General features: G+C 39.9%; 1 protein-coding gene across 1 annotated transcript; it reads left to right on the top strand.

Moving 5' to 3' along the window:
• The first annotated feature begins 1,083 nt into the window (after nucleotides 1-1,083).
• LOC116839938 (carboxypeptidase B-like) lies at nucleotides 1,084-27,441 on the top strand. The gene is made up of 11 exons (XM_032806227.2): nucleotides 1,084-1,154; nucleotides 1,263-1,338; nucleotides 6,519-6,643; nucleotides 10,475-10,574; nucleotides 10,668-10,769; nucleotides 11,650-11,751; nucleotides 14,650-14,760; nucleotides 14,853-14,943; nucleotides 15,647-15,849; nucleotides 24,965-25,049; nucleotides 26,609-27,441. The coding sequence occupies exons 1-11, from the start codon at nucleotides 1,084-1,086 to the stop codon at nucleotides 26,794-26,796; spliced, it is 1,254 nt and encodes a 417-aa protein (XP_032662118.1). The 3' UTR covers nucleotides 26,797-27,441.

Here is a 27,441-nt window from a genome sequence, read left to right as displayed (position 1 = left end):
ATGAATATCTGAGAAACATATTAGTTATTTCAATCATCTGCATTTCCAAATTGACTCTATAGTTTCTAAACTGGGAATATAAATATGTTGATCCATTAGTTAAAATCAAAATGCAAAAGTGCAGCCATAAAGTCCAATTCTGTCTTTAGTAACATGTATGGCTGAAGCCCTAGAATCTATAGGACTACTCAGACATAACTGAGGACAGAATTTAGCCCTTACACTCCTTTTTTTGTACATCTGGGGATAGCCCATCAAAAGAAATTGAAAGACTAAAATACAAAGTTTAAGTTAGTATCAGTGAACACCATTAAAATGAATCTATTGCTTGGTGAATTGAGTAGTATGACAGCTAACTATCAGAGTTATGTGTTGTTATGAGAAAAATAGGGGCAAGTACTATTTTTCCTTTGCAACCACCTGTGTGCATTTTTGCAGGTGTGAAATGAAGGGAACAGCTGAAGATTTGGCTCTTTATTTTAATGACTACATGTCATTACATTTTCTTTGTCCATATGCAGAGTAGAGTAGAGTATTATGTGAGAATTCAGACTATATGAAGGGTTAGAGGCAAATTCTTCCTAGACATTTAGATTAGAGATGCAATCATCATCTAGAGAATCACAAGCAATGATCCCCACCTTGCTGAATGACGTACAGGATGTGAACACTGCCCCTGTGGACCAGAGATATACTGTAGGCCCTATTAGCACACAGCTTGTGCATCCAATTTGTTCTCAGGAACATCCATTGAATTACTTTGAATAAAAATTCATTAAAATTCTTCACCAGTAATTCACAAGTAAAAAAAAAAAAGAGCAAGATTATCATATACATTCTCCACTATGAATAGGTCATCCAGTTTTAGTGGTGAGTGCCCTGGGCCAGCTGTGAGACTCAACTCTGTTTCCACAGGTGTGCAACAAAATACACAGACCATAAACAGTGTACAGATAAAACAAGGACAGAAGAATAATCAATCAGTTAATGAAGGGCTGCTTTGCTGTGTGATTAGTAACAAACAGGATAAAACGGATTATAAAAGCAGATGAGAATAATCACACGCCCTTTATTTCTAAGAAAATGTGGGCTGTATTGTTTCTTGTAGGTGCTGCAGCTGCTTCAGCTCCACTTCACAGTCACAACTTTGACGGGTAAGAATTCAAATTAAGGTTAAAGTGGTACTTTTTTGCTAAACAAAACTTTTCGCTGATCTGCCTGTTTTAATCATGCCTTTTTCTCCCACCTCCTCCACGGCCAAGAGAGAAGGTGTTTCGTGTAACACCACACAATGAAGAGCATGTAGAATTCCTCAACACCTTGGCCAGCAACATACAGGTAAATCAAATGGAATTGGGTGGGGGAATAGACTGTAATTTAAAGCTCTTTTGTTTTACCAATACTGATCTAAGAAATACTGTATGTCAGACCGCTGAATTAGAAGCCTGATCCTGAGTCCATTTAAGTCAATGTGAATTTTCCTATTGAGGGAGCAGGACTAGGTCACAAAACAGGAGCTAAATAAACACATTTCTAGAAAATCTAGCTGAATAATCCAAGCTGCATGTTAAAGCACATAATGCAACAGACTCTAAAAAACAAGAGAAAAAATGTATGGTACGATACTTTTGAATACATGTTATTCCAAACACCACATGAACATTCCAGTTTCCAGTGGTTTTAACTTAATAGATACAACAGAATTTGGTCACTTAGAAATAACCTAAAAAACTAGGCTCGCATCCAACTTCAATTTTCCTTTAGCCTCTCATGTAATATATTTTCTTTAAAGCTTCCTACCATGCCCAGTCAAGCTGCCTAGTTTTTTTACTGACCTTGATGTAGATATATGATGACATGGCGATGATGTGAGAAAAAATAATAAAGACAGCAAATGTGTTTTCAATACTTCCCTTCAGCTTTGATGTAGTAAAATAGCTGTGGAAAGAAAAAATGCCATCATCAGTGAGATAAAAACATGATATTTTTAATGATATGCAGAAGTGGGGCACTATCACCAGCAATAGGGTGATATATGAAAAGACAAGGCTTTTGGTGTGCCACTGCCTCCTCATCCTCATTATATAAATTACCATGCCATACTTTCTTTCAAGGGTGCCTTATAAAGGAATTAAATTAGAGGGCTGGTTTTTCCTTTTCCTTCAAAATGAAAATCAAAAATCTATGCAAAATTATGGCCAAAATAGTTGTCAGTCAGGATTAGTAACCAATTTTGGGATAACAGTTAGCTCACACACAAATACAGCATTCATGGATGGACACACCAGCCGCAACCTCCCTTATACTTAGGGAGATGATGGCCCGAGAGGGGGCATAGCCAGGAAAGATGGTGAATTGGCTCCTTGCACAGCACCCTTTACTAATTGGAGTTTAATGAAGCCACCAGTGAGATTGAAAACTGACTTCTCCAAACAGTAAACCCAAGGGAAGTTTGCGGAAGTACCACTACCAGTCCTCTTGGGGCTGAACTCCCCCATCTGGGGAAAAGAAACAGGTATAATTTGCACCTTGTACCAATTTTAGTGAATTAGGCCCCAAATTATTTATACGCACGGTGATCCCCATCTTACCGATTTATGTACAGTATGTGTTCAGTACACCTGTGGACTAGAGATACTCTGTGGGCTCAATTCTGCAGATACTTTGAACTCAGAATTTGGATTGATTTGAATAGGTGTGTAAGGAATGCAAAAGCTGGTCTTCTCTGTTGTAAAAGGTAGTTACAATTCATGCAAATAATAATAAATTTAATATTTATTCTGTATACACTAATAATGGGGAAAACATGCTGGTGCCCATATAACAGCAGACTTGGTTATCAGGAAATAACAATATTGACTACAAAAGGACCAAGAAAACTATCGTAATCTTTGCGTCAAAAATTACTATTCCAAATGAAATATACTTGAAAATATTTGTTATTTTTGGAATCAGAGTTGCCTGTGCTTTAAAACATTTATGCTTGCCAAAACTCCCCCACTGAAATCCTTCAAAAAGAGAAAAAAAAACTTTGAACTATGCTGAAAATTACAGACTGTGAGGAAATTGCATAGTAAGCAATATTTGCTTAAGGAATGGTACGACACAAGTGCAAATAAGATATTAATAAATTAATAAATAGAGCAGCAACAGAAACAACAAAAGATGTGATTTTTTTATTACTGCTAGGAAGAGAAAGTTATAAATCTTAAATAGTGAACACACATTTATCATTGTATATTTCGATGACAGCATTCCCTGTTTACATTATTGTAATCCCCAAGGTAATAATATTTTGTTCGTTGCTTAGATTCCAAGGAAAAAGATGCTTTAGAAATATCTTTACTCACATCAGTAGCCTTTACTCATGCAAGTAGGCCTAGTTAGTCCCAGGCAGAATATATACACCTTAAAGTAGAAATACAAATATAGCCCCAACAGCAGTGGTGCTCAAACTTTTTCAGCGAAAACAATGAGGAGTCCTTGTGGCACCTTAGAGGCTAACAAATTTATTTGGGCATAAGCTTTCGTGTACATTGGCCAAACTGGACAGTCTCTACACAAAAGAATAAATGGACACAAAGCTGACATCAGGAATCATAACATTCAAAAAGCAGTAGGATAACACTTCAATCTCTCTGGTCACTCAATAACAGACCTAAAAGTGGCAATTCTTCAACAACAAAAAACTTCAAAAACAGACTTCAGTGTGAAACTGCAGAACTGGAATTAATTTGCAAACTGGATACCATCAGAATAGGCCTCAATAAAGACGGGGAGTGATTGGGTCATTACAAAACCCAATACTAATTTCCCCCTACTGTGACTCACACCTTCTTGTCAGCTGTCTGAAATGAGCCACTCTCATTACCACTTCAAAAGTTATTTTTCCTCCCTTGGTATCCTGCTGTTAATTGATTTGTCTTGTTAGACTGACCTTACACTTGGTAAGGCAACTACCATCCTTTTATGTATTTATACCTGCTCCTGTATTTTCCACTCCATGCATCTGATGAAGTAGGTTCTAGCCCATGAAAGTTTATGCCCAAACAAATTTTTTAGTCTCTAAGGTGCCATAAGGACTCCTCGTTGTTTTTGCTGATACTAACACGGCTGCCACTCTGAAACTTTTTCACTCCCCTTCTCCCCCAGTAGCAAAATCTGTCCCTGCCCCACCCCTCCATTTTTGCACAGCCAAGTCTTCCTCAGCAGAGAAACTTAGGCTAAAGGCTGAGTTGGGGGCAGAACTGGGGATGGAGGAGGAGCTGAAGCTAGGCACAGACAGAGCCGGGCTGCTCATTGAACAGGGGGCAGAGAGGAGCTGTGGCTGGGGGCAGAGAGGAATGAGGGCAGAGGCCAGTTGGGAGTGGAGCAGGGGGTGGAGTGGAGCTGTGGCTGGGGACAGAGCTGGTCTGGGGACAGAGAGAGAGTGAGAGTAGAGCTGCGCCTGGAGGTGGAGCAGGACTAGGGCCTGAACAGGGTTGGGGTAGGAGCAAGGCTGGTAGCAGAGCTGGGCTGGGGGCAGAGTGGGGCTGGAAGAATGGCACTCCCTCCCTGCCCCCTGTGGGGGGCTGGCTCCAGCCCCATCACATGCCCCCCGAACCTTCCTCCATGGCCCTCTAGGGGGGCACAGCCCACAGGTTGGGGACCACTGGCCTATGGACCTAAGCCTATAAGCAGCTATCCAAAGTCAGACCACTGAGCTCCATTGACGTTAATAGGGTTCTATCCACATTGAGTTTATTGCAGGATCAGGGCCTAAGTGCCCAATCCTACAGTCCTCATATAGACAAAATTCTCACTGAAATCAACAGTTTTGGCTGCAAGAAGATCACAGTTGGCATTAGTGAGACCATTATTGTAACACTGTGGAAGTTCCAGTGTTCACTCTTCAAAAAGAATAATGAAAAATTGTAAAGGGGTTGGAAAAGAGCTAAAAGAATGATCCGAAGTCTATAAAACTTGCCTTTATAGTGAGAGACATAAGCCCAATCTATTTAGTTTATCTAAGATAAGGTTAAGGAGTAACTTGATCATGGGAAAGAGATTTCAGTTAGTAGAGCGCTCTTTAAACTTGCAGGGGAAGGCTTAATAAGTATAATGCTCAGAAGTTGAAAATAGATACATTCAGAGTGTTAAAAAAGCAGAAAGTTTTAACAGTTAAGATAGAATCATAGAACTGTAGGACTCGAAGGGACCTCGAGATGTCTTCTAGTCCAGTCCTCTGTACTCAAGGCAAGACTAAGTATTATCTAGACTACCCCTGACAGGTGTTTGTTTAACCTGCTCTTAAAAATCTCCAATGACAGAGATTCAACAAGCTCCCTAGGCAATTTATTCCAGTGCTTAACTACCTCGACAGTAAGTTTTCCTAATGTCCAGCCTAAACCAGCCTCGCTGCAATTTAAGCCCATTGCTCCTTATCCTATCCTTAGAGGTTGAGAACAAATTGTCTCCCTTCTCCTCCTTGTAACAACCTTTTATGTACTTGAAAATTGTTATCAAGTCCCCCACTCAGTCTTCGCTTTGCCAGATTAAACAAACACAATTTTTTAAATCTTCCCTCACAGGTCATGTTTTCTAGACCTTTAATCGTTTTTGTTGCTCTTCTCTGGACTTTCTCCAGTTTGTCCACATCTTTCCTGAAATGTGGCACTCAGAACTGGACATGTTACTCCAGCTGAAACCTAATCAGCACAGAGTAGAGCAGAAGAATTAGTTCTTGTGTCTTGCTTACAATACTCCTGCTAATACATCCCAGAATGAAGTTTGCTTTTTTTGCAATAGTGTTACACTGTTGACGCATATTTAGCCTGTGATCCACTATGATCACCAGGTCCCTTTCCACAGTACTCCTTCCTGAGCAGTCATTTTCCATTTTAATAATTATTAGTTCATTATTGATTATAATTATTCATTGGAACAACTTACTTAGAGACATGGTGGATTTTCTACACTTGACATCTTGAAATCAGGACTGGATATCTTTCTCAAAGGTGTGCTGTAGCTCAAACAGGACTTATGGTCTTGCTGGAGAACTTACTGGAAAAAAGTCTGTGGCCTATGTTATGCAGGAGATCTCACTTGATGATCATAATCATCTCTTTTGTTCTTAAAAATATATGAAGATGATATTTCTAATTTACTTACAAAGATGGACATACACATTTGTCCAGAAGTTGTCTTTGAACCTGCATGCTCATCTCCTGACTTAGGCCTCCAGCTCTTAAACATACACTTAAGTACTTTGCTGAACTGAAATTTTGGAAAGCTGTCACTGCCATCTGAGCAAAACTATATCTCACAATGTGTGAACCACATGCCCGAATACAATCATTGTAGTTAATTTTCCATGTGATTTTATGTTTAATTTTGGAAAACTTAGGTAGATCAATGGAATATAGCCCTTGTGCTGTCTTGAGTTAATGAAGTTACCATATTATCACTATCAAGCCAGAGATACCAACCTAACAATCACAATCACATATGTATATATTTTCATCTGTTCTGCTTTTCAGACTGATTTCTGGAATCCAGAGACCATCACACAAGTAAAACCAGAAATGAGAGTTGATTTCCGAGTTGAAGCAGACAAGTCCGCTGATGTTGAGAGTCTCCTAGAACAGAGTGGAGTGGAATATGAGTGTGTTTTTTTCTTATTTGATATTTTGAATATAAGAAGGGTAAATACTGAGAAAATTTACCCAGCCAGCCCTCCCATAACAGAAAGGCCTTCCCATAACAGCCCTCCTACAAGAAAAAGGCATAATTGTTAGTTAATATATTTATTATTAATTATTATTATTACTGTAGCCCCTAGAGGCTGCAGTTAGGATTAGGGTCATGGGTGGTGGATATCAAAGGCTGGGGGAGGCTGAGCCTCCCCAAACACAGCTCTGCATGGCCCTGCTCATGCTCTGCCCCCAGACTCCCTCCTGCTTCCCAGCACTCTGCTATGGGCAGCTCTTCCCCTGTGGCTGGGGTTCTGTGCTGGGACTTATGGACGCTGGCCTCTGGCCAGGGACTCCGCCTGGCGCTCTGGGGCTGAGGGCCACGCCACCCGCCTGCCCGGCACTCTGGGACTGGGGACGCTGGGGGCTTTGACGCCCACTCACCTGGTGCTCTGGGAATGAGGGGCATGCTGCCCGCCTGGCACTTCAGATGGGGGGTCCTGCACCACCCGCCCTCCCAGTGCTCTGCAGCTGGAGGCACTCAGGTGGCCTGGGACTGGGGCCGGGGGATGGGCTGGCAGCTGCAGCATGGGTGGGGATGCTGGGCTCCGGTGGCAGGGGCGGAGCCCCAGGAAGAAGGGACAGGCTGGCTTCCCCAAGCCAGGGGCTCACCCGCTGCCCATAATAGGTAGACTCTGTAAAACATATAGTAAGAGATTTGAAGAATTTACAGTATAAAAAGTCAAAATAGACAGAAGGCAGGAAAAGACAGAGGCCCAGCAAATTGAAGTGAATTGCCAAAGGCCACACAGCAGTTCAGTGAGACTGAAAGAGGTTTCCTCACACAAACAATGTTTTCATTTATTTTTAAGTATCATCATAAAACTAGAAAACCTAGATTTCACAGATCCATCTGTTTACAAAATAATCTCATGGCGCTTTCTGAAACAATCTGTCCAATACAACACCTTGAGCAACATGATTTACTTACAACAAAGAATATTGAATCAACTCATCTATTTATTATTGAATGGCTGCAGAGCTCTGTGGCTTGAAAGCTTGTCTCTTTCACCAAAAGACGTTGCCCAATAAAAGATATTACCTCACCCACCTTGTCTCTGCATTAAACAATGTCTCTGATGGTTAGAAATTCAGCAAATTAGTCATCCTATTCTTATTTAATCCAGGAAAAGATCTCTTGGATGCAGTGCCTGCAGTTAATGCTTCCTCCTCCTGAGGTCACTTGGAATCTTTCCACTGACTTGAATACAAGTCAGATCAGGCCTTAGGTGGAACAGCTGCAGTATTATATATATTTTCAAGTCCTCTATTGATCTCAAGGAAGTTCCACACTTTAAATAATGCTCTAAGGAGAAGAGTAAATAATCAGTCTCTCCAAATAGGTCCTGGATCCAGTTATCGTCATGAAGTTGTAAAGGGACCATACATATAGCTTCTTACAAAATCTTCCAATATATCTGATGCAGTACTATTCAGTCCCAGAAGCTCCTAAGAGATATCACAGCAGCACTCAAGCAGGATGGAAGAATTCTGATAGTCCTCATGCCCACACAAGAAGGACTTGTGCTGCTAAGTCACTTAGGCGCCTTTGAAAATCCCACCTTTAATTTATATTTTCAAATGACTATACAAACACTGAGCCAGGATCAGCACTATGTTCTGGCTCCTTTGTGCTACTCTGGGGCAGCTGCCAATAAGATTTATGGAGTATAGTTGTAGCCATGTCGGTGCCAGGATATGAGACCCCCGAGGTGGGTGAGGTAATATCTTTTATTTGACCAATTTCTGTTGGTAAGAGACAAGTTTTCTGAAGAAGAGCTCGAAAGCTTGTTTCCCTCACCAACAAAATATATTACCTAACCCACTTTTTCTCCCTAATAAGATTTATGGCTGACTTGTGTCACCATAGTAGTACAAAACAGCTGGAGCATATGGATATATGTGGACCATTAATTGTATAGTGGGTGAGTATTATCTCATTTTACCAATATACGGAAACAAACACCAAGTCAAGTGGCAGAGCTAGATTAGGGTAGACAAGCTTTTGGCTCACAGCCCCATGCTCATCTCACTAGATCAAACTCCTTCCTACTAGATCATGCAGCTCTCATTAAATTAGTCAGTTTAATCTGTTAAATCTGTGTTTTCAATCTGTTAAGACTCCATCCCTGGAGACATTTACTGGAGCTCCTTAACATATCATAGGACAAATGTATGCAAAATAACTAATGCTAATGGAACATTTACAAAAAAATTGCCACTAATATTAAAGCAGAGAACTCAATAGTTATCAGCGGTAGTAACATTATTTCATTAAAAGATATTAAAAGATCAAACGGTTTCTTTTTCAAGTCTTAAGGAAACCACAGCAGAGCTATTAATGCTTCACTTGCTGCTATAATTGTATTTCTGACATATTCGCAGTAGCCCTATGAAGGAAAGACCCATATATTTTGGCAATAAAAATATAATTATAGTTCTTAAAAAGATTATTTTCAGTGCTCTTACTGCCCCCTTATAGCATAAGAATCCATTGAAAGTAGGATTTTCTCTTTGGCAAAGGAGTTATACTGGTATGTGCTAGAATTTCCTACAATATACATGAATTTGCACAAGTTCATGCACCTGTCTTCTGACTGCAGGGCCATGAGGGTCGCAGGGTGTCCCTGACAAACTTCAGCAGAATGTCCTTGTGACAGCCAAAGTAAATACAATTCTTTGATCTGCAGCTGCAGTGCCCTGAAATTATGTCAATGCAACCAGTTCAAGTGTTTGTTATGAAGGCTGGCATCGCACAGCAAATTGACCTCTTGCTCTTCTATCCAGATCACTTTGATCAGGAAGATATTGTTTTTGCAAATTTTGACCCTCTTGCAATTCAGGGTAAGACAAGCACTGGGAAAACAAAAAGTTAGAGTAGCTGGAATAAAAGCAAACTGTCCCAAGGTACTGCCTGATGATAAGCCTTATCCATTAGTCTCAGTCCATGGGAAAGGTGAGTGGCAGAGATCCAGTCAGAGGCAGACAGGACTTCAGTGCCTGTGAGATGTTTGTTTGTTGGATGACTGCATTCACCTCGCTGCAGCCAGCATACAACAAATATAGTAGAGCTGGGATTATTGTTCAGTCCATTGGCACTATGAGGCTGCCAAACCACACCTGAACACGGAGAGTTTCGTTTGACAGAGTGAGGGTTACCATTTTACAGATGTTTGCTCGGTTGTGCCTTTTCAATGCATTGGGATGTTACATTATCATGTTGTGACATCATGGGGCAAATGTCATTCTGTGCTATCAACTCAAGAAAGGCCCCATTCTCTAGAAGCCCATGTCCACAAGCAAGAAGATGATGGCCGCATAAGCTTACACTGCCGTGAAGGGGAGTGGGCTGCTCACAGAGGAAGAGCACTTGCTCCGTGAGCTTATCCTTAGAGCATGGGGAAAAAGCTTGTGAACTTCCCTGCAGCTGACCCAAAAGAGCTTGCACTGTGGATGGTTGGGAGCAAAGAGCTGACCTGGTGGACAGGTGCTGGCCTAGAAGAGCTCATCCTTGGAGCAGAACATAAGGCAAAATTAGGCTAGATGTGAATTCACCATACATTGTGGTCAAGAATGTAGTTCCAACCCAAAGACTTCATTTCAGAATCATTGTAGTTCCAAATGGTAGATCAATGACATCTGCCCAATGCTTTCTCCAGCAGGGAAAGTCAAACTTTCTGGACAATTTCACCCCACTGACAAGTCGTCTTTCTATATTTGATATCGCTGTGGGTTTATTGCAGAATTCTGATCGACAACCTGAAGATGGTACTTGATGCTCAGTTTGACAGCAATGTTCGTGCTACTGGACACAATTATGAAAAATACAACAACTGGGAAACGGTAAAATCTATAAATATGCTACACTCTTCATTCATTAACTGCTTTGGAACTGGGGTTAGAGATGCCATTTAACTTAATGGTTGTATTAAACAGATAGCTGCTTGGACTGCTGACATTGCTGCTCAGAACGCAAACCTTGTCTCCCGCACTCAGATCGGGACTACATTTCAGGGACGGCCCATATACCTCCTGAAGGTGATTGTTTTTAATTTCTTTTTAACAGTCTGGTCTGTTCTCGTAACAATAATAAAATTACAATATTTATTAAGGCATCACTAACTCTGGCATATATTATAAATCCTCTAGGAAATCAAAACAGATTTTGAGAGCTACTTTTATTGTGAATTTTTATCCTTTTGATTTAAGGTAAAGCGTTTATAGAGTGAAACCCATAATAAATATTTTGGAAGTTCAGACCTATCAATTTAACCACAATTTCTGTGAGCAATGTAAATGATAATTTACCTTTATGTAATTGTTCACACCACCTGTTGTTTGTAAACCCACTTACTATAAAGGGATCTATAAATGTCAGTCTATCTGGCAACAGGAAACATACCCAATTTCTCTGTCTTCTTCAGATATCATTTTCTGTTACGTAACTCTTATGAATAAATAAGATACCAAGAAATAAATGGGGGGGGGGGGAGAGGGAGGGGAGAAATGGAGAAACAGACAAAATTACTTACTCAAAACAATACCAGCATTCACTAGAATGTATATAGCCAGCTTGGTCTTTTCAGCTAAAAGTTTATTAGAAAATATTAAAGAAAGGTGATACAAAGACAGATGAAATCTACCAACACTATGTAGTAATGAAATATTCTGTGAAAATATGATCGTGTCTGCATTAATAAAAAATAAAGCAAATAGGATTGTACTATTTTAACGTGAACAACTTAATTGTCCAGGGGGGCAAGAATATACTCTGTTAGTATTAGGCTTTCAATTTAATCAAGGAATATAGCTCATACTGCTGTCAAGTTTCTCCTTTAGAGTCGCTAGTCTGGAGACAGAATATTAATAATTTGCACACCAAATAGGTTGTTTTTTCATGACATTTTATTTACAATAGGTGGGGAAAAGTGGTTCAAACAAAAAAGCCATCTTTATGGATTGTGGTTTCCATGCAAGAGAGTGGATCTCCCCTGCATTCTGCCAGTGGTTTGTGAAAGAGGTTGGTAAACTCAGTAACAAAAAAGAGTTTTCACAAAATAAATCAACTTTAGAGGAAATGGACACAGACTGTAATAAACGTGAAACAAATACAATAATACGATCTCTTGTAGTTCAGTCCTTGGCAGTTTCTAATCCAGTGCTTTCTAATTTTATTCTCTGATTTTGGATTTGGGTTGGAATAATACAACTTGGGCTCCATTCTCTCCTTGATGTGAAGTGTATGGACTGGCCATTTGACACCTGAGCAGCTTGTGGAAACAAAGAGCATCAGAACGTATCAGGGATGTGATGACCCCTGAGGGGGCCATTCCAACATCCAGGAATTGCTGCAATCTGGGCTGCTTCTTGTCACTGGCCACATTCACTACACCAGGGACAAGGCTGGGTGGCAGAAGCATAGTGCAGGCTATTCTGGCTGTCTGCCAGGGGAATCCCAAGGCAACTACTCAAGTTTGCTTTGAGGTTTTAAGTATTGCCCTTTAATTTCCATTAAAATTATTTAAAAGAAATGAGCTACCCATTTTCACTGTGGTAGGTATGACTAGAATCCCCTGTGCAGCTATATATAAAGAGAGCGGTGATAGACGGACAAACCAATGAATCTGCTTCGTGTCTATTTTATTATAACACTATAGTAACACCACAGATCCAGTCATGCTCCTGGCTCAGTTTGTGGTGTAGAAGTTTTGACACTGAATTCAATGGTTCAGAATTCAGCCCTGTGTGTGGTTTTAAAGAATGGGAGAAGTCAAGGTAAACTGTAGAAAGCATCTGAGTGTACGTTATAGAAGTAGGATGGATGCCTGTCTTCCTAATGCTTCATATTCCTGGGTTCCTTGGAATGATTCTTTTTCTCCAAGAAAAGAAAGAGAAAGGGTGGAAGCTTTTCTTCACCTAAACAGAACAAGAAAATTATGGAAATGTAATCAAAGGCTGGGAAGACAGCTCCCTAAATGTTGTATTCAGGGGGAGGAAACTAATAATGTTGGTATTATTTGCCTTAAACAGAGTTACCACTTCTTACCAATAAATATAATTTGTTACATATAATAAGAAATAACATTTTTCTGTAACTAGAAAGCATCACCTTCTAGTACCTGGGATGCACACGTGAGGTGAGGTTCACTCCATGCTGGCTTTATGAATTCTTAAAAGAAATATAAGTTTCTATTCTCTCTTTCTCTCTCATCTCCTAACACTACATAGGTAGGGAGTGCTGGTAAACACTGTACACACAGCCTCCTCTAAAGGGAAAAGATACATTCCTCTTCAGTAGAATAATCTTTAAAAAGCAACCCCATGCTGCTTAATTCTCAAATTTTATAAAAATTCCTACATTTAAAGCTTTTAAAACAGAAGCAACAGGAGACAGTTAAAATCCAAACAAAGGAAAACCAAAACATTTGATTAGCTCATGCTAGCATAGACATACTGGTGACGTGGCTAATCTTCCTGTCCTCTGAAAGACATCCATGTAGTTTTGCATAAGGAGCAATGGAAATTGAAAGTGACAAGTATATGGGAAAGTGATCTCTTTATCTGCCAGTAAAACTGAAGATAGTACCTGTTATCATTTTTCTTTTAGCAATTATTTTTACTACAATCATTGGGGGGGGTGTTATCTGAAATAGTCAATATATGAATGTACTTGACTGAAGGTGATGACTTTCTTCAGTGGTCTTGGGGAGGGAGGAAGTATTTTAACATTATGATCCTCCTTTGTTTATTTAAAAGTGCTACTGGACACAAATGTCCAAAAGCAGAAAGGAAAGGCATGAGCTCAGTCAGAGAATATGCAAAAGACAAGAAGAAGCACCAGTTCTCCCAGTAACCATAACCTGCTTTTGAACACTGTTTATTAGTCAACAAACTACAGGCCTGATTATCAACTGCTTTGCACCTTCTGTAGTCATTCACACGTGTGCAAGGTAAGGAAAACATAAGTGCAATACACTACCAGATCAGAATGGCAGCTTTTCTATGCCCCATTTATGCTCACTTTATACAGGTGTTAGTCTGTAAATGATCACACAAAGCACAAGGCAGTGGAGAATCATGCCCTATAGCTTTAGTGAAGGAGTTTTGATGATGCCTCTGTGTGCTAAGGAAAGGAGTGGGGAAGATCATGTAATGTTCCATTATCTATGCTTTTGAGACTGCTTGTGATGAGAGCTTGCCAGAGTCAGAAGTGTATCTATTGTACTGAATGTCTCAGAAGGATCTTCTCTGTACAATTCTATGGGATATTTTCTTGCATATTTTCTTGCATGCAAATAAAAAGTTTTAAGACGGTGAGCTGCAGGGATGCAAGAGCCCTTACAGAATATGTGGCCAGGACCACTGAATACCTCTAAATAGGAAGTCATTCTTTGGAAAGCTGAGTCTGCCCACTGGCATGCTGATTTAGTGTATTGCTCATGATCAGTTCTTGTTCATCTATGCAGTGTTAAGTTAGATGAACAATGCTGCTTTAAAAGAGTAGTGTGGTTCTAGCTGATATAACTTGGGATTTATTCCTTGTTCTTTCCAGTACTTAAAAATATCTCAAAGCTTCAGCCTGTCTCATGTCAGAATATGGAGTGTACAGAATCACTTTCCAGTGCTAAACTATTATCGTTAATTCTAGGGTGCTTGGGCGAGAGCCAAAACCCACTGAAGTCAGTGGAAAGACTCCCATTGACTTCAGTGGCTTTTGGATCAGGCCCTTAATGAAGCAGGCTACCTCAGAAGAACATACTTGCACTTTTGGATTTACATTGGAGGACTGGTTTGCACAAAAGCTTATGCATCCATTGCAAAAGACAACAAATACTTGTGCTTTTAAAAATACGTTTCAGAACCACCAGCAATTCCTGATTCCATGAAAACAACCGCTCTCTCTTTAATCTATATCTAGGCTGTTAGTACCTATGGAAGTGATACCCTTATGACACGTCTTCTCAACAACTTGGATTTCTACATCCTGCCTGTCCTTAACATTGATGGCTACGTCTACACCTGGACCAGTGTATGTACACTCTTCTTTCTGAACAAGAATCTCACTGAATGGGTCAAATACCGTAACTATCCATTAGTATTCACATGCACTTTCCATTTCAGTACCGCATGTGGAGGAAGACACGTTCCACAAACTCTGGCAGCAGCTGCATTGGTACTGACCCCAACAGGAATTTTAATGCTGGGTGGTGCAGTAAGTATTTCCTAATGTTTGATGAAAGTTAAAATTGAAAGGTGCAGCATGTAACATATCAAAAGGATGCTTCCACAAAGATGCTTCCCTCACTCCTAAAGTTGGTCCTTCCAGGCCTGGAGGAAGGATCATCATCAGTGTACTTTAGGGAAGCTTACACCATTGTTGTGCATGCTACACCTGTTCCTTAGGATGAACAGAAGACTTCTGACACTAGTCAGTCTGGAAGTTTCTGTGGGCACTGAATTCATACTGGGGGAAAGCATTGTACTGAAGCAAGAAAAGTGACAGTCACTAGACTTCCACACTAATTCCTGGGAGTGCCCAGTGTTATGCAGCAGACATTCAAGGAAAGGTCCCTAATAAAGCACTGCAGGTCAACAGAATTGTTCACTTCTCATTCATTAATTCACTTACATAATAGGATGGCTTACTTCAGTAATGTATGAAATGGTTTTATTCCTCTAAATATAGTAGCTGTGAAAGAAAAAAAAAGTATTTGCAGAATGCTATGACACATTGCCTAAAAGTGTGTGATCACATAATAAATATTTTGTTTCCATGTATAGTATATGCTCCAGGGGACTAACTTATGGTTGCCTAAAGAGTCTTAACTATAACTTCGGTGACAGTAAATCACCACCTTTATGGCCATTAACATAATTCTGTTTCATTAAATACAAACATTCACCCTTCCCTGCAGGTGTTGGTGCCTCGAAAAAACCATGCGATGACACTTATTGCGGCAGCGCCCCCGAGTCTGAAAAAGAGACCAAGGCTCTGGCTGACTTTATTCGTAAAAATCTCTCCACTATCAAGGCATACTTGACTATTCACTCCTATTCCCAGATGCTGCTGTTTCCTTATTCTTATACTTACTCCGCTCCAGAGAACTATGCAGAGCTGGTAAGTAGAACACAAATATTGTCTCTTTGTAATTTTGGTGTACTGGGGAGAATATGCAAATTTCATCACTTGCTATTTAGGTCAGGTTAATTTCAGAGGTTTTCTTACACATCTGGAGAAAATCTGGACAGTAAGCTTTTTAAAGTACATTGGTCTTTTATAGCAAGAGATCTTGAAGAGGGTTTAGGCAAGAGATCTTGAAGAGGGTTTAGGCAAGAATCCCTGATACATCTCTATCATACAAAGGTTGGATTTGTCTACAAGGCTGTGTTTGTCTGCAAATAATGTCATATTTAGAGATGTAAATTATACAGCACTGCTTCCACTTTATTCAATGGGTTACAGTGTATCTGGCTGCAATACATTATATACAAACATCATGCTCTGTTGGCTAGATTCACAGCTTGTGTAAATTGGCATAGCTGTATGGCTTCAATAGAATTAGAGTGATTTAAACTAGCTGGGGATATGCCCTGAAACATCATTATTTAATGAAGTTTAGGGCCACACCCAAGCCCTACAGCTTTTGAAGTCTGATAAAGGCAATTTAGTAAGTGAATTATTTATCCTTTAAAAAAAAAGATTTAAAAAATTATAAATAATAAATGACTTCAGTTCTCTGGAATATTAGCAATTAAAAGTTGTTGGCATGAAAAGCAACACAACAAACAACAACAAAAAAACCCCACCATCTTGATCCTCTCTCTTCCCTTTAAGCTGCCAGAAGTCTAAAGCAATAGCATTAAGTTGGCTTTACCGGTGCAGAACTATGACAGATTTATGAGGGCTCCCACATGGATCTATCATAATTCTGAAGCAGAAAGGAAGAGTATGGCCAACTTAATAGTTTTTCCTTGGACTTCTGGCAGCTTAAATGGAAAGGAGCTCATTAAGATGGGGGGGAGCGGTGTTTTGTTTATTATATTATTTTACATGCCAGAGAGTTTTAATTGTAAATATTCCAGCCATTTCTTACATCTTTTTTGTTTGTTTTTGATTTTTACTAAATATTTCAAATTTCACACATTAGAGCTCAGTCTAAATAAATAATATAAACTCCTGAACTGCTTCTTTGTCAAGCTCACAATTTCCCCCATATGCTAGAAGTTTGCATGGTCTTCCCAGTTTGCTGAGTCAAGCTCAAGTGTGATGAAACCTCTTGCTCCAAGTACAGCATGTTCCTAACATCATTACATTCAGATGGGAAAAGGTTCTATTGACACTCAGACGCAAAAAATACAGTAAAATTTAACTTTAAAAAATAATAGACAAAACATTAACAAAAAAAATCCTGAATGAACAATTTTCATATTAACTTGCCTGTTCTACAGCATTATAGACTAGATGAATATATAAAATCTTGAAGCTCGGCTACAATCATCCATGCCAAGGTTTTGCAATTTTATGAATAATAAAAAGCCCAAAGTTTTTTTTTTCTTTTGGCTTAGAGATTGAGTCTTCCATTCTTCAGTATAAAAAACGGTAATTCAGGAATGCAAAGATATCTATGTCAATAGCTATCCATTTGATTTCACTTGATATAACTTAGTCTTTCCATTGTAATTTTATCCCATATTTTAAATCAGCTACCATGATCCCAGGGGGAGCTCTATTATTTTCCACTACAAAAGAGCACATCCTGTCACCATTAAAAGGCGGTGATCTGATCAACTGTCCTCATGCCCTAATTAAGGAATATATTTCCTCAGTTGGAGTGCCCAACAAAAAAACAGCAGGATCCCAAGAGACACGCAACTTGTACTAATATTTGACTTTACAAAAGGAGGATACTTTTAGCCAAAAACCTTGGCTTTTGAGAATGAGATCACAGTATCAACCAATCAGCACTGTCTGTAGCTGGGATATCTAAACATAAAGGGCCTGATCCAAAGCCCATTAAAATCAATGGAAAGACTCCCATTGACTTGAATGGGCTTTGGGTCGGGTCCTAATGGTGTAGCTTTCTGGTTTACTTCAAACAACTAAACGTGTTCACATGAACTGTCACAAAGAAATTAGGTTTTCTCTTAGCAATTCCTCCTTGGTTAAAAAATGAGACAGGAAAAAAAGGAGGGAAAAATGAAAGGGCATTATATTATATGCCATTTAATGTGTGTTATATCAGCAAAATTCAGCATAAATATAGACTTCAGAGAAAGGCTGAAGAACTGGCATCTAAAACTTTATATAAATTGTTCTGGCAAATAAAGGGACCATAAATCATGCTCTAACTGAAGAAGTAAAATTTAGAACTATTATCTTATCTTAGACGTTTATTTTTCCGCTGACAGATCTGATAAATTAAAGGAAGTAGAGTTGATATTTCTTATCTTTTTCAATGTGAGATGAGACATGTAGTTGAACAACAAAACTTCACATGCCTACTTATCATTATTAACATATTGCTCCACACTGTTTAATTCAGAAGTTAGTTTAATACTGTGGAGCTAATGTTCCATTCCAAAATGAGGCATGAAGGAAAGGAGCAAAATTAAGTAAAATTGGACTGAAATCACCCTAAGCCTGTGGATGAGAGGAGTGGAGGAGCCAATATAGCCTTCTTCCAAGCCCACTGAACCTTCCTTTGGGCACAGTCCACAGTGGGACTCTGCAGGTATTCAGGAGGCACATTAGGGTAGGTGGGTGATGCTGGAAAGCAGCCACTCACAACATTCTTCTCTTAGAACCAGATATATAGAAAATATCCACAAGGGTGTTAATTAGCATTAATGCCACTCCACAGCTTCACTGCCTCTGAAAGAGGAGTGTAGAGAATGGGCCCATGGAAGTTAGCAACTGACAGCAGCACTCTTCATTAAGTTGTGCTTCCAGATGGGATTGGGGCTACAGGAAACAGAAACCAAGGTCAACAGTGGTGGAGATGGTTGCCACCACATCTTCTGGATGGGTTCCAGGCCATGCCCCCTGGCCCTAAGATAAAGCCTTTGAAAGGAGAATGTAGCTGTAACTCGATGGGGTAGATCCTTGGCCCTATTTTGTTCCCTTTGCACTGTCCTGGCAGCACACAGAGGACGAACAGCTAACTTAACGAGCAAGATGGAACCTGCTCTTGTGTAAGGCAGTCCCTAAATGTGTAAAATGGTGCCACAGTTCTTGGTTTTCAAGGCATGACAGGGCATTCTAGAGACATTCTGGGAATTCCAGTGATCTTAGGCCTAGATGGTCATTACAAGTTACAGCAGCCTTGATGCTACTCTAACTTAAATTGGGGACAAAAGTAGCCCTTCACTGCTTCCAGTATCAGGGTGGAGGAAAGTGGTTGAAGCCATGCATGTCCTCCCTGGAGCACGTGGGGTATACACAAAGGATTTTCCCATTCATGGGTTTTTTTCCCCATAGGAAGGGAAATAGCCCTATATTAGACACAAGTCAGTTCTAAGGTCAGCATTTTCAAGCAGTGCTTGAGCGCCAGTGAAAATACTGACCCTAGAACTGACTTCTGTCTAATGCTTGAACAATCAAGATAATGCCACCCAAAATAGGAAAAACTGGGTCAGCTCAGGAGTTTCACACAAGTAACAGTATTGGGAAAAGTATAACTGTCCTCTTAAAAGAATACATTCTGTGTATTGTACCGCTCCCCTCAGCTCACTCTCTACTATATCCCCAGGTGTTGCACAAAAAGAATATGTGCTTGGATCAACCAGAAAAAAATGTATCTTCCATTTAAAGAACAAAAACTTCCCCCAGCCTTCCATAACTGAAAAAAATGGTTGGATACAGACCAATTGTCCATCCACTCTACAGCCAAGCTTCTCTTCAGCATTCTTTTAATATTTACGCTTAGCTGCTTTCTCAATAAAACTCTGTGTACATTTACTCACTTTTTTCAGAAACAATTCAGGCTGTAAATTAAATTTTCTCACATTTTGGCCCATGTTGGAGGGGGTGAAAATACTTTTTGCATTTGTACCTACATAAGGAACAAATATTTAATAATGGGCTCTTCAGTCTAGTAGAGAAAGTATATCAGGATGCAATGGCTGGAAGTTGAAGCTAGACAAATCCAGACATGCACAAGCAACAGAAGTCCTATATCAACAGAGATCAGGCTTTGGTGGCATGTGTGGCAGGCAGCAGGTTACCTGAACATATATTGGCTACCTTACTATTCATATATTGGTTATATATTGTATTGGGGGAAATTCACCCTTCTGCACTAGCTCATGGACTACTTAAGCCCTACTTGAGCCCTTAAAATGTGCAAAGGAGTGATTTTCAACTATACTGCATCGGGTGGTGAATTTTTATGTGATGACTATTCACCTCTTGGTTGAAAACCAGGTCCAGTAAACTAGTTCTGGATTTTACTAGTGCTCATTTTGAATTTATTTGTGAACGAAGTCAGCATAAGGAACTCTTAATGATCCAGGACCCAAGATTAGTTGGGCAGGTATACGTCAGTGGGGCATAATCTATGTTTTGGCCACAGGGGCCTGAACCTACACTTTTTCTAGTGGCTTTCTGATTTCTTGCTTGACTTGTTACAAGTAGATGTACGTGATCTTAATTGTGGAGAACAGTGAACAAAAGGAAATAATGAGAAAGGAAGATGGACAGGTGTAAATTATTTTTAGAGGTGACTGCTGAAGTAAAGAAGAGGACAGTGGGTTTATATATTCCTGCCTCTCACATTACCTCATACAATGTTGTGTTCTGTTATCAAATTGAGCTATCTTTAGTAACAACTTCTTCATCTTGGCTCATGTAGCAATCTCGAATAGCCTCAAGGCAGATTTCCCTCAGCTTGATGCTACTGGATCAAAACACTGGCAGCATGCACATATTCCTTGGAATGTCTGTGTAGCAGTCACAAAGAGGGTATAAGAAAGGCAGTGTTATATACTGTGATATTAAAGTTCTTGCATTGGATGGACTCACTTTGGACGTTTAGTGCAACCATTTCAAAGGGAATTCAATGGATCACTGGATCAGTGGTTAAAGGAAGCACTGCTATCCAGCACAGATTTTTCAAGATCCTGGAGTCCTATTATGTCAATAATCCCATCAAATATCCCACTGATGTCAATGGGAGTTGCCTGTGTGCAGCAACTGCGTAATCAAGGCCCCTGGAGTGTTTTTAACCAGCATCAATTTGCAGAGACAAATCTGAGTTGAGAATATGAGAGCAAAAATGAGGAAGCTGCTCCCAAAAGATAATCTATTAACAGATAAAGGTGATTAGTCTGCTATATTATCCTATTAGTACAAACCCTTAGATGCAGTAAGGAGGGAGGCCAGCATTACACGCCTTTCTTTAAAAGCTAGTGGCTGAACTGCTAGTAACTGAACTTCAGTTAAATAAGATAACGAGATCAGGGAACACGATCCTTTTGTTACACTGAGTAACTGACATCCTGCACAAGATTAAGCAAAACATCAAATCACTAGGAACTGCAATGGAAACAAAGCTGAGAGATCAGCACAGAGAATGTTAGATTCTCCTGGAACAGGCAGTTTCTGGAAGTTCAGCAACAAGTCAGAGAATGGAAGATCATTTCTGCACCCAGTTACATGGTATAAATCTGGAGTAAGTCCTTTTACTTCAGTGACGTTACTTGGTTTTCACTAGTGTAACTAACACCAGAATTTGCCCCTGTGGGTGAAGGATTCTTGACAGCGCAGGAGCCGGTGATGGGTCTTATAAACCCCACACTCGAGAACAAGGGGTTAAGGAGTCACTCTGTGCCCAGGCTGCCCTGCCCAGCTGTACCTGCAAAGCCTGCACAAGCTGCAGGCAGAGCTGCTCAGATAGGGGGCAGGAACTACTGCCCAGGAGTTCTTTTGCCTGAGAACTGGAAAAACAGACCTAATAAAACCTACAGAGGATAGAGATAGGTGACTGACTGTGAAGGTCAGAGACTTTGTTTGTGGTTCTGTAATTTACTTTGAGCGGAAAAGGGAGACTTGGAAAGGAAGTGATCCACGGGCAGCTGCATGGCACTGCAAGATGCAGAACATACCTGCCCATCATCAGGCCCTGAACTGGAGATTGTGGGCCTGGGCTCCCCTACCCACTCCCAAAAGATGGCACAAGAACAAAGCCTTTACCTCAGTGGAGAAACCTGCTGGGGAAGACCCTGACCCCCAAATCCCCATACTAAGGTGAAAACCCTGAAGCCCTTCAGAGAGCTGAAGGCCAGGACTATAACTGAAAAAGGGTGACCACCTGCTGCACCCCTGCCTGACCACTAGGCAGAACTGGTTTTGAGCGTTCCCTTTTACAGAGCCCAAACCAAGAAAGCAGAAAGAGAATTCTGTAACAAACCAGATGTTCAAATTAATCTTGTGATCCAGTAGAGTCCGTAGAGAACTAAGAGTGTTTCAAAGTTAAGGGGGGGGGGGGGAATCACGGCACTGCCTCCTCTTTTATCAGAGACTCTAGGCCTAGGTCTCATCTCACAAATGTTAGATACTGTTTCCACTTTTGAAAGTAATAGGCATACAGACAAGATGAGGCACATAATGAAACCTCATTCCCGTTTCCCCGTTGTTTTAAGAAGGATAATTGTTTGCCATCGTTATTCCTTTTTCCTTTCTATTTTTTTTTTGACTTACATCTTCTAAATGTTCTTGCTTTGGTTGCTATAAAATGGCACTTTTATTTTGGTGCTGATGTTTTGTTTTTTCAGCCCCTTTCATACATTAAGCAGGCAATTGGGAAAGAGTGTTGCCTGGTGATCACAGGAAGAGATGAGATATCAGGACTTGTCAGTTCTGTTCCTAGCTCTGTAACTGACTTATTTTGTGGTGAAATCACACAGGCACAGTTAATTTACCATATTATAAAACAAGCCATTTATTTCCAACACCATGTTCCAACCTGGAAAACCTGAGGGTGTCTTTCAACAGCGGAGAATTTCAGTTCTTCCTCTACAACAGCGATGTAGTCTGGCTCACCAGACTGTTTGTTTACAATTGCACAGCCGCCCACAGCTCCCAGAGGCTGCGGTTCACTGTTCCTGACCAATGGGAGTTGCAGGAAGCGGCAGCCAGGCCTGCGCCACTGGGAACAGCGGGCAGCCATGCAAATGTAAACAAATGGTCTGGCAGCCCACCAGTGGATTACCCTGATGGGCCACATGCGGCCTGCAGGCTGCCCACCACTGCTCTACAAGCACCCTTCTTTACAGTTGCCTGGTCATTATGATAATTCTGATCCACAGTAGGGTCATCCTTTTCATAGGAACCTTTCTCAGCATATTTTTCTGATAGCTAGTCTCCTAAATTTGGCAGATACAAGTATCTCATGTTTTAAATTTGCCATTGGCAGCTGGCTGACACTTAATGCCTCCCTCTCCCTCCCTATAGGAAATATTCCTATTTTATTTTACTTAGTTTCTCGCCACTGAGGAAATGACACACTCCCACAGACACTATATTAGCACCATGTCCCATCCACAGTACAAGGCACTGCCATGTTGTATGTTTTCTCTCTATGTTCATTATAAAAGGAAGCAAATTATAAATGTGCAACAGAATTCTTTTGTGAGGTGAACAAGAAATCTTTTATCTGCAGATCTCAGCTGCATGCACACTGATTTAAAGTCAATATAAACAAAAGGTGACTGAACAAAATTTGATACATCACTAATAGCAGATACTAGTCCCATGGACATCCATAGCAAAATTGCCATGGATTTTAATAGGAGAAGCATCATCTAATTAAGGCAATTTTCAGAAGTGGAAGATTTAACTACTCTGATTATTAAGATTCCGAGGTGTTTCTTTGTATGTCACAATAGCACTCTTCTTCAACTGCATATATATAGAGAAGAGAGAGGCCAGAACCAAAGCCCAGCATTTAAATCCCACCCAGTCTTTGGGGAGTGTTTGAAACCTGCTCTCAGATCTAAACCTGGCTTTTGTAAAAGGTCTCCATGTAATGCGACAAATCAAAGCCCTACATACAAACTCCCAGAATTCTAGGGTGTACAAAACTCAGTTCTCAATGTGAATTTTGCACCATGAACCTGTTTTATCCCACTAGAAGCAGTTATAAAAAACTGCCACACCATGAATATGGCTTGTTGCTACTTTCACAGAAACAAATACCAATCTATTTTTCAAACCATTTTCAAATGCAGCTTTTGGAACATTCATAAAAATGTGCAAGAACTAAATGGAAGTCAGAATGTTTTAAAATCTCTCTCCTCCTTGGGAACATAATTTATGGTGTAATCTAGAGTGAAACAAGAGAGTTGAAGAAATTCTTTTGAATACCACATGTTCAACTCTGAACTACAGAGGCAGATATGGTAATCCATTGTTTGTTTGCATGCTGAACATCTGTTCTCAACTAATGATATATAGACAAATATTTACTATCTCTTAGGAATACTTTCCATAGTTTTATTACCAACATGCCATATTATGAAGAAATGGAAAGCCACACATTCCAAAGAAAAGTCTGTAACTTTTCATAATGCAAACATTCAGAGCTGCATTTTAGTGTTGACAGACTTTATGCAACCCCCACTGAATTCAGTGGGACTTGGATGGATCCCAGTCTGGACAGGAAATGCAAACTGAAATCACTGAAGTGCTGTATAAGGCTCCAGGGTAATTCATGCACTGGGTATAGTATTGTTGACATTTGCAATCTGCATTTACAGGATCTAATTCTGATTTCACTTATACCACTTTTACTGTGTTGCTCTGGATTTATACTTGTGTAAGTGGGAAGAAAATACTGTCTTCATCATTTCCATATATACATCCACTGTTGCCTAAACCTCACTGTCATTTTATTTCATATTTTTAGTTAATTCTCACAGATCCAAGTACACATTTCTGATAAATACAGTAATCCCTGGACCCTGTTGTGCCCTTAGTTTCCAGACTCCAGATAAATTTCATAATTAGAGCTCTGAGTACAGACCACTTATTGATATGCTACATGAACAAAGTGTAGACATTTGCAGATTGTTAGACAATGACAGCATAAACTCTGTTACTGATCCTCAAAGAGGAACAACAGTTACAAATAATTTAAAACTTCTAAATTGAGGCCCTCATGAGTTAACTCAAATTTCTGAGTAAAACTTTAAATGTCTGGAATAACTTCTTATTCTGCAATTTTCCTTCCTTGTAGAATACCATTTCTACGGCTGCAGTTCAAGAGTTGGCTTCATTGTATGGCACAAAATATACCTTTGGTTCAGGTGCTTCAACAATCTGTAAGTATTAACCTAAATATCAGAAGCAACTGTAGTAAGAATTATTTATCTAGACAGTGGGAGAAAATTATGTATTATGACTCAAGAAAAAAACACAAGATGAGCCCTGCCCATACACACCCTACTTACCTCTCTCCTAATGATGTAGACTGTGATATCTTTACTCTTGTTGAGTAGTACTTTTCTTCGCAAGTAGTCCCCTTTACTTCACTGTCCTGAAGGTGTGGATGCAACAGTTCCGGTTCTGCAAATGTGCGAACATGCGCCTGTAGGTTACCAATGAGATTTGCACAATAACTATGTAATGTCCAGATACTAAGGTGATGGGCACACTAGGAATTCCTAAAACTAACAGATAAAATTAGCTTAAAACATGAGAGAATTGGAATTGTTCAGCCTGTGAGTTTCTTGATTTCTGGGGCCTGCAAACCTATGCGACAATAGTATGTGAAACTTTTTTGACCAGAACTTGCCTTCATGGCTCTAGTCAGCAGATTGTCACTTTCTGTTACTGTGTGCGGATTTTAAAAATATGTAATTCCAGTCTCACTCTAATCCTTTCTTGAAACCCAGCTGTTGTGTTCTGTCCTTTGTGATGTTATAAAGCTGACCTTAGGGTGACCAGATATCCCATTTTATAGAGACAGTCCCAATTTGGGAGTCTTTTTCTTATATAGGCTTCTATTACCCCCCACTCGCTGTCCCAATTTTTCACACTTGCTGTCTAGTCACTCTTGCTGACCTGGTGTTTCCAAACCCAGTTTTCCAGAGTTTTATAGCTCAGATGTTTTGGCTCCTAATTCCTCAGGCTACTGCCTGCTTGAAATTCAGCATTGTATGACTTATCAATCTGAAAGCCAATTTTTTTGTCTTAAAGATAATGGCTGCAATTGTTTGTCAATGTTTAAAAGATTTATTGAGATTTTTAAAAATGCTTTTGAGGATTCCTAGCAATTTTGAGGACCACCTATAGGATAAAATATATTAGAACCCCATTCTCTCCTTACAAGGAACAACCAAGAGAGTATACTCTGAATTCTCTCATCAAGAGGGAAAGGAGCAGAGCTTATTTCCCAATGAAAAAGCAGAGTTCATATCTCCAGCTTTGTGGATCTCCAAAGCTCTGTGTAGATCTCGGGGAGATCCTCCAGAGACAGGAGACTCAGTGTGATAGATCTTTGCTCCTGCAGATATCATGCTTCCAGTCCTCTCCTCAAGCAAAATATACCCCTCCCACCTCTTCTCTACAGTGAGGAGGGAGCAGCACTGCAAAATAAACCAGATTCTGTATTCTGATTAGGATTGTTTTTAGAAGGGGGACATCGTTATATTCCTCTTTTTACAGCTACAGATTTCTATTTTCAAGGCTATTAAAGTGTTTGGCAAGCTCTCTTCCATATTATGGATGCAAACAAATGGTTCACTGACTCTCTCTGCTTTTTCCTCTGCCTTTCCTGTATTTCTAGCTATATGGTATAATAGTTATCAGTTATAATAAACCCCACTGATTACCAGTGACCTGTCCTTTTCTAGTCACGTTTTCTTCTCTCCCAATGCAGATCTTGCTGCTGGTGGCTCTGATGACTGGGCTTATGATCAGGGTATCAAGTACTCCTTCACCTTTGAGCTCCGTGATACAGGCAGATATGGATTTGCACTCCCTGAATCTCAGATAAAGCCAACCTCTGAAGAGACTCTGAAAGCTGTTAAATATATTGCCAATTATGTCCTTGACCATTTATATTAGAATGGTACTAAAAATTATTCAAGAAAACTTGTTTCAAATATACTGTCCCTTCTGTTCTCTTTCCCTGATGGCTGATGATTTCTGCTTTACAGGATGCTGTTAGTTCTCCCTTACACTTGCGCTCTAGAGCCAATGGAAATATCTTGGGATTTTTCTGTTAATCACAAATAAAAATGACAATGACTCACCTACTGTTTGAATAATGATAGAACATCTGTTACTCCAGCAACTGGATTGAATGGATGAAGAAGCCACCAGTGTCTATTCTGACTGTTTGGCTAGCTAACATGTTTTTTAAAAGCGCTTTAATGAAACCAAATTCAATCATGCGGCATTAACTGCAATGGAGCTGCATGATAGATCTAGGAGCAGAACCTGGACCTCTCTTACTAGGCTAATATTAATCAGAAGCTTTAGTAGCAGCTAGTTCCTAGGTGAAACAAGAGTGAGGGCAAATGAAAGCCCCACAATAATGGAGTTGGGGGAAAACCTAATAATGGACTATATCTAACCCATCGCTATATCAGAGGCAGGCTGAGATTAAAAATCAGATAATGAGAATGGAGGTAGGAGTCCTGTCCTGAAAACTAAATGTAACAGGTTAGCATTTAAACTGAAAATTAAAAATACTAAAGAAAATATGAA

The sequence above is a fragment of the Chelonoidis abingdonii genome, chromosome 8 (genome assembly GCF_003597395.2).
Source record: "Chelonoidis abingdonii isolate Lonesome George chromosome 8, CheloAbing_2.0, whole genome shotgun sequence".
NCBI lineage: Eukaryota > Metazoa > Chordata > Testudines > Testudinidae > Chelonoidis > Chelonoidis abingdonii.
This window is presented reverse-complemented; position numbering and strand designations above follow the sequence as displayed.

What these genes read in the sequence shown, in the direction of transcription:
- LOC116839938 (XM_032806227.2), top strand. Translation starts at nt 1,084, where the DNA reads ATGTGGGCTGTATTGTTTCTTGTAGGTGCTGCAGCTGCTTCAGCTCCA. An exon ending in GGCCCATATACCTCCTGAAG is followed by an intron (nt 10,770 to 11,649) that starts GTGATTGTTTTT and finishes TATTTACAATAG; the next exon opens with GTGGGGAAAAGTGGTTCAAA. An exon ending in TTTTAATGCTGGGTGGTGCA is followed by an intron (nt 14,944 to 15,646) that starts GTAAGTATTTCC and finishes CCTTCCCTGCAG; the next exon opens with GTGTTGGTGCCTCGAAAAAA.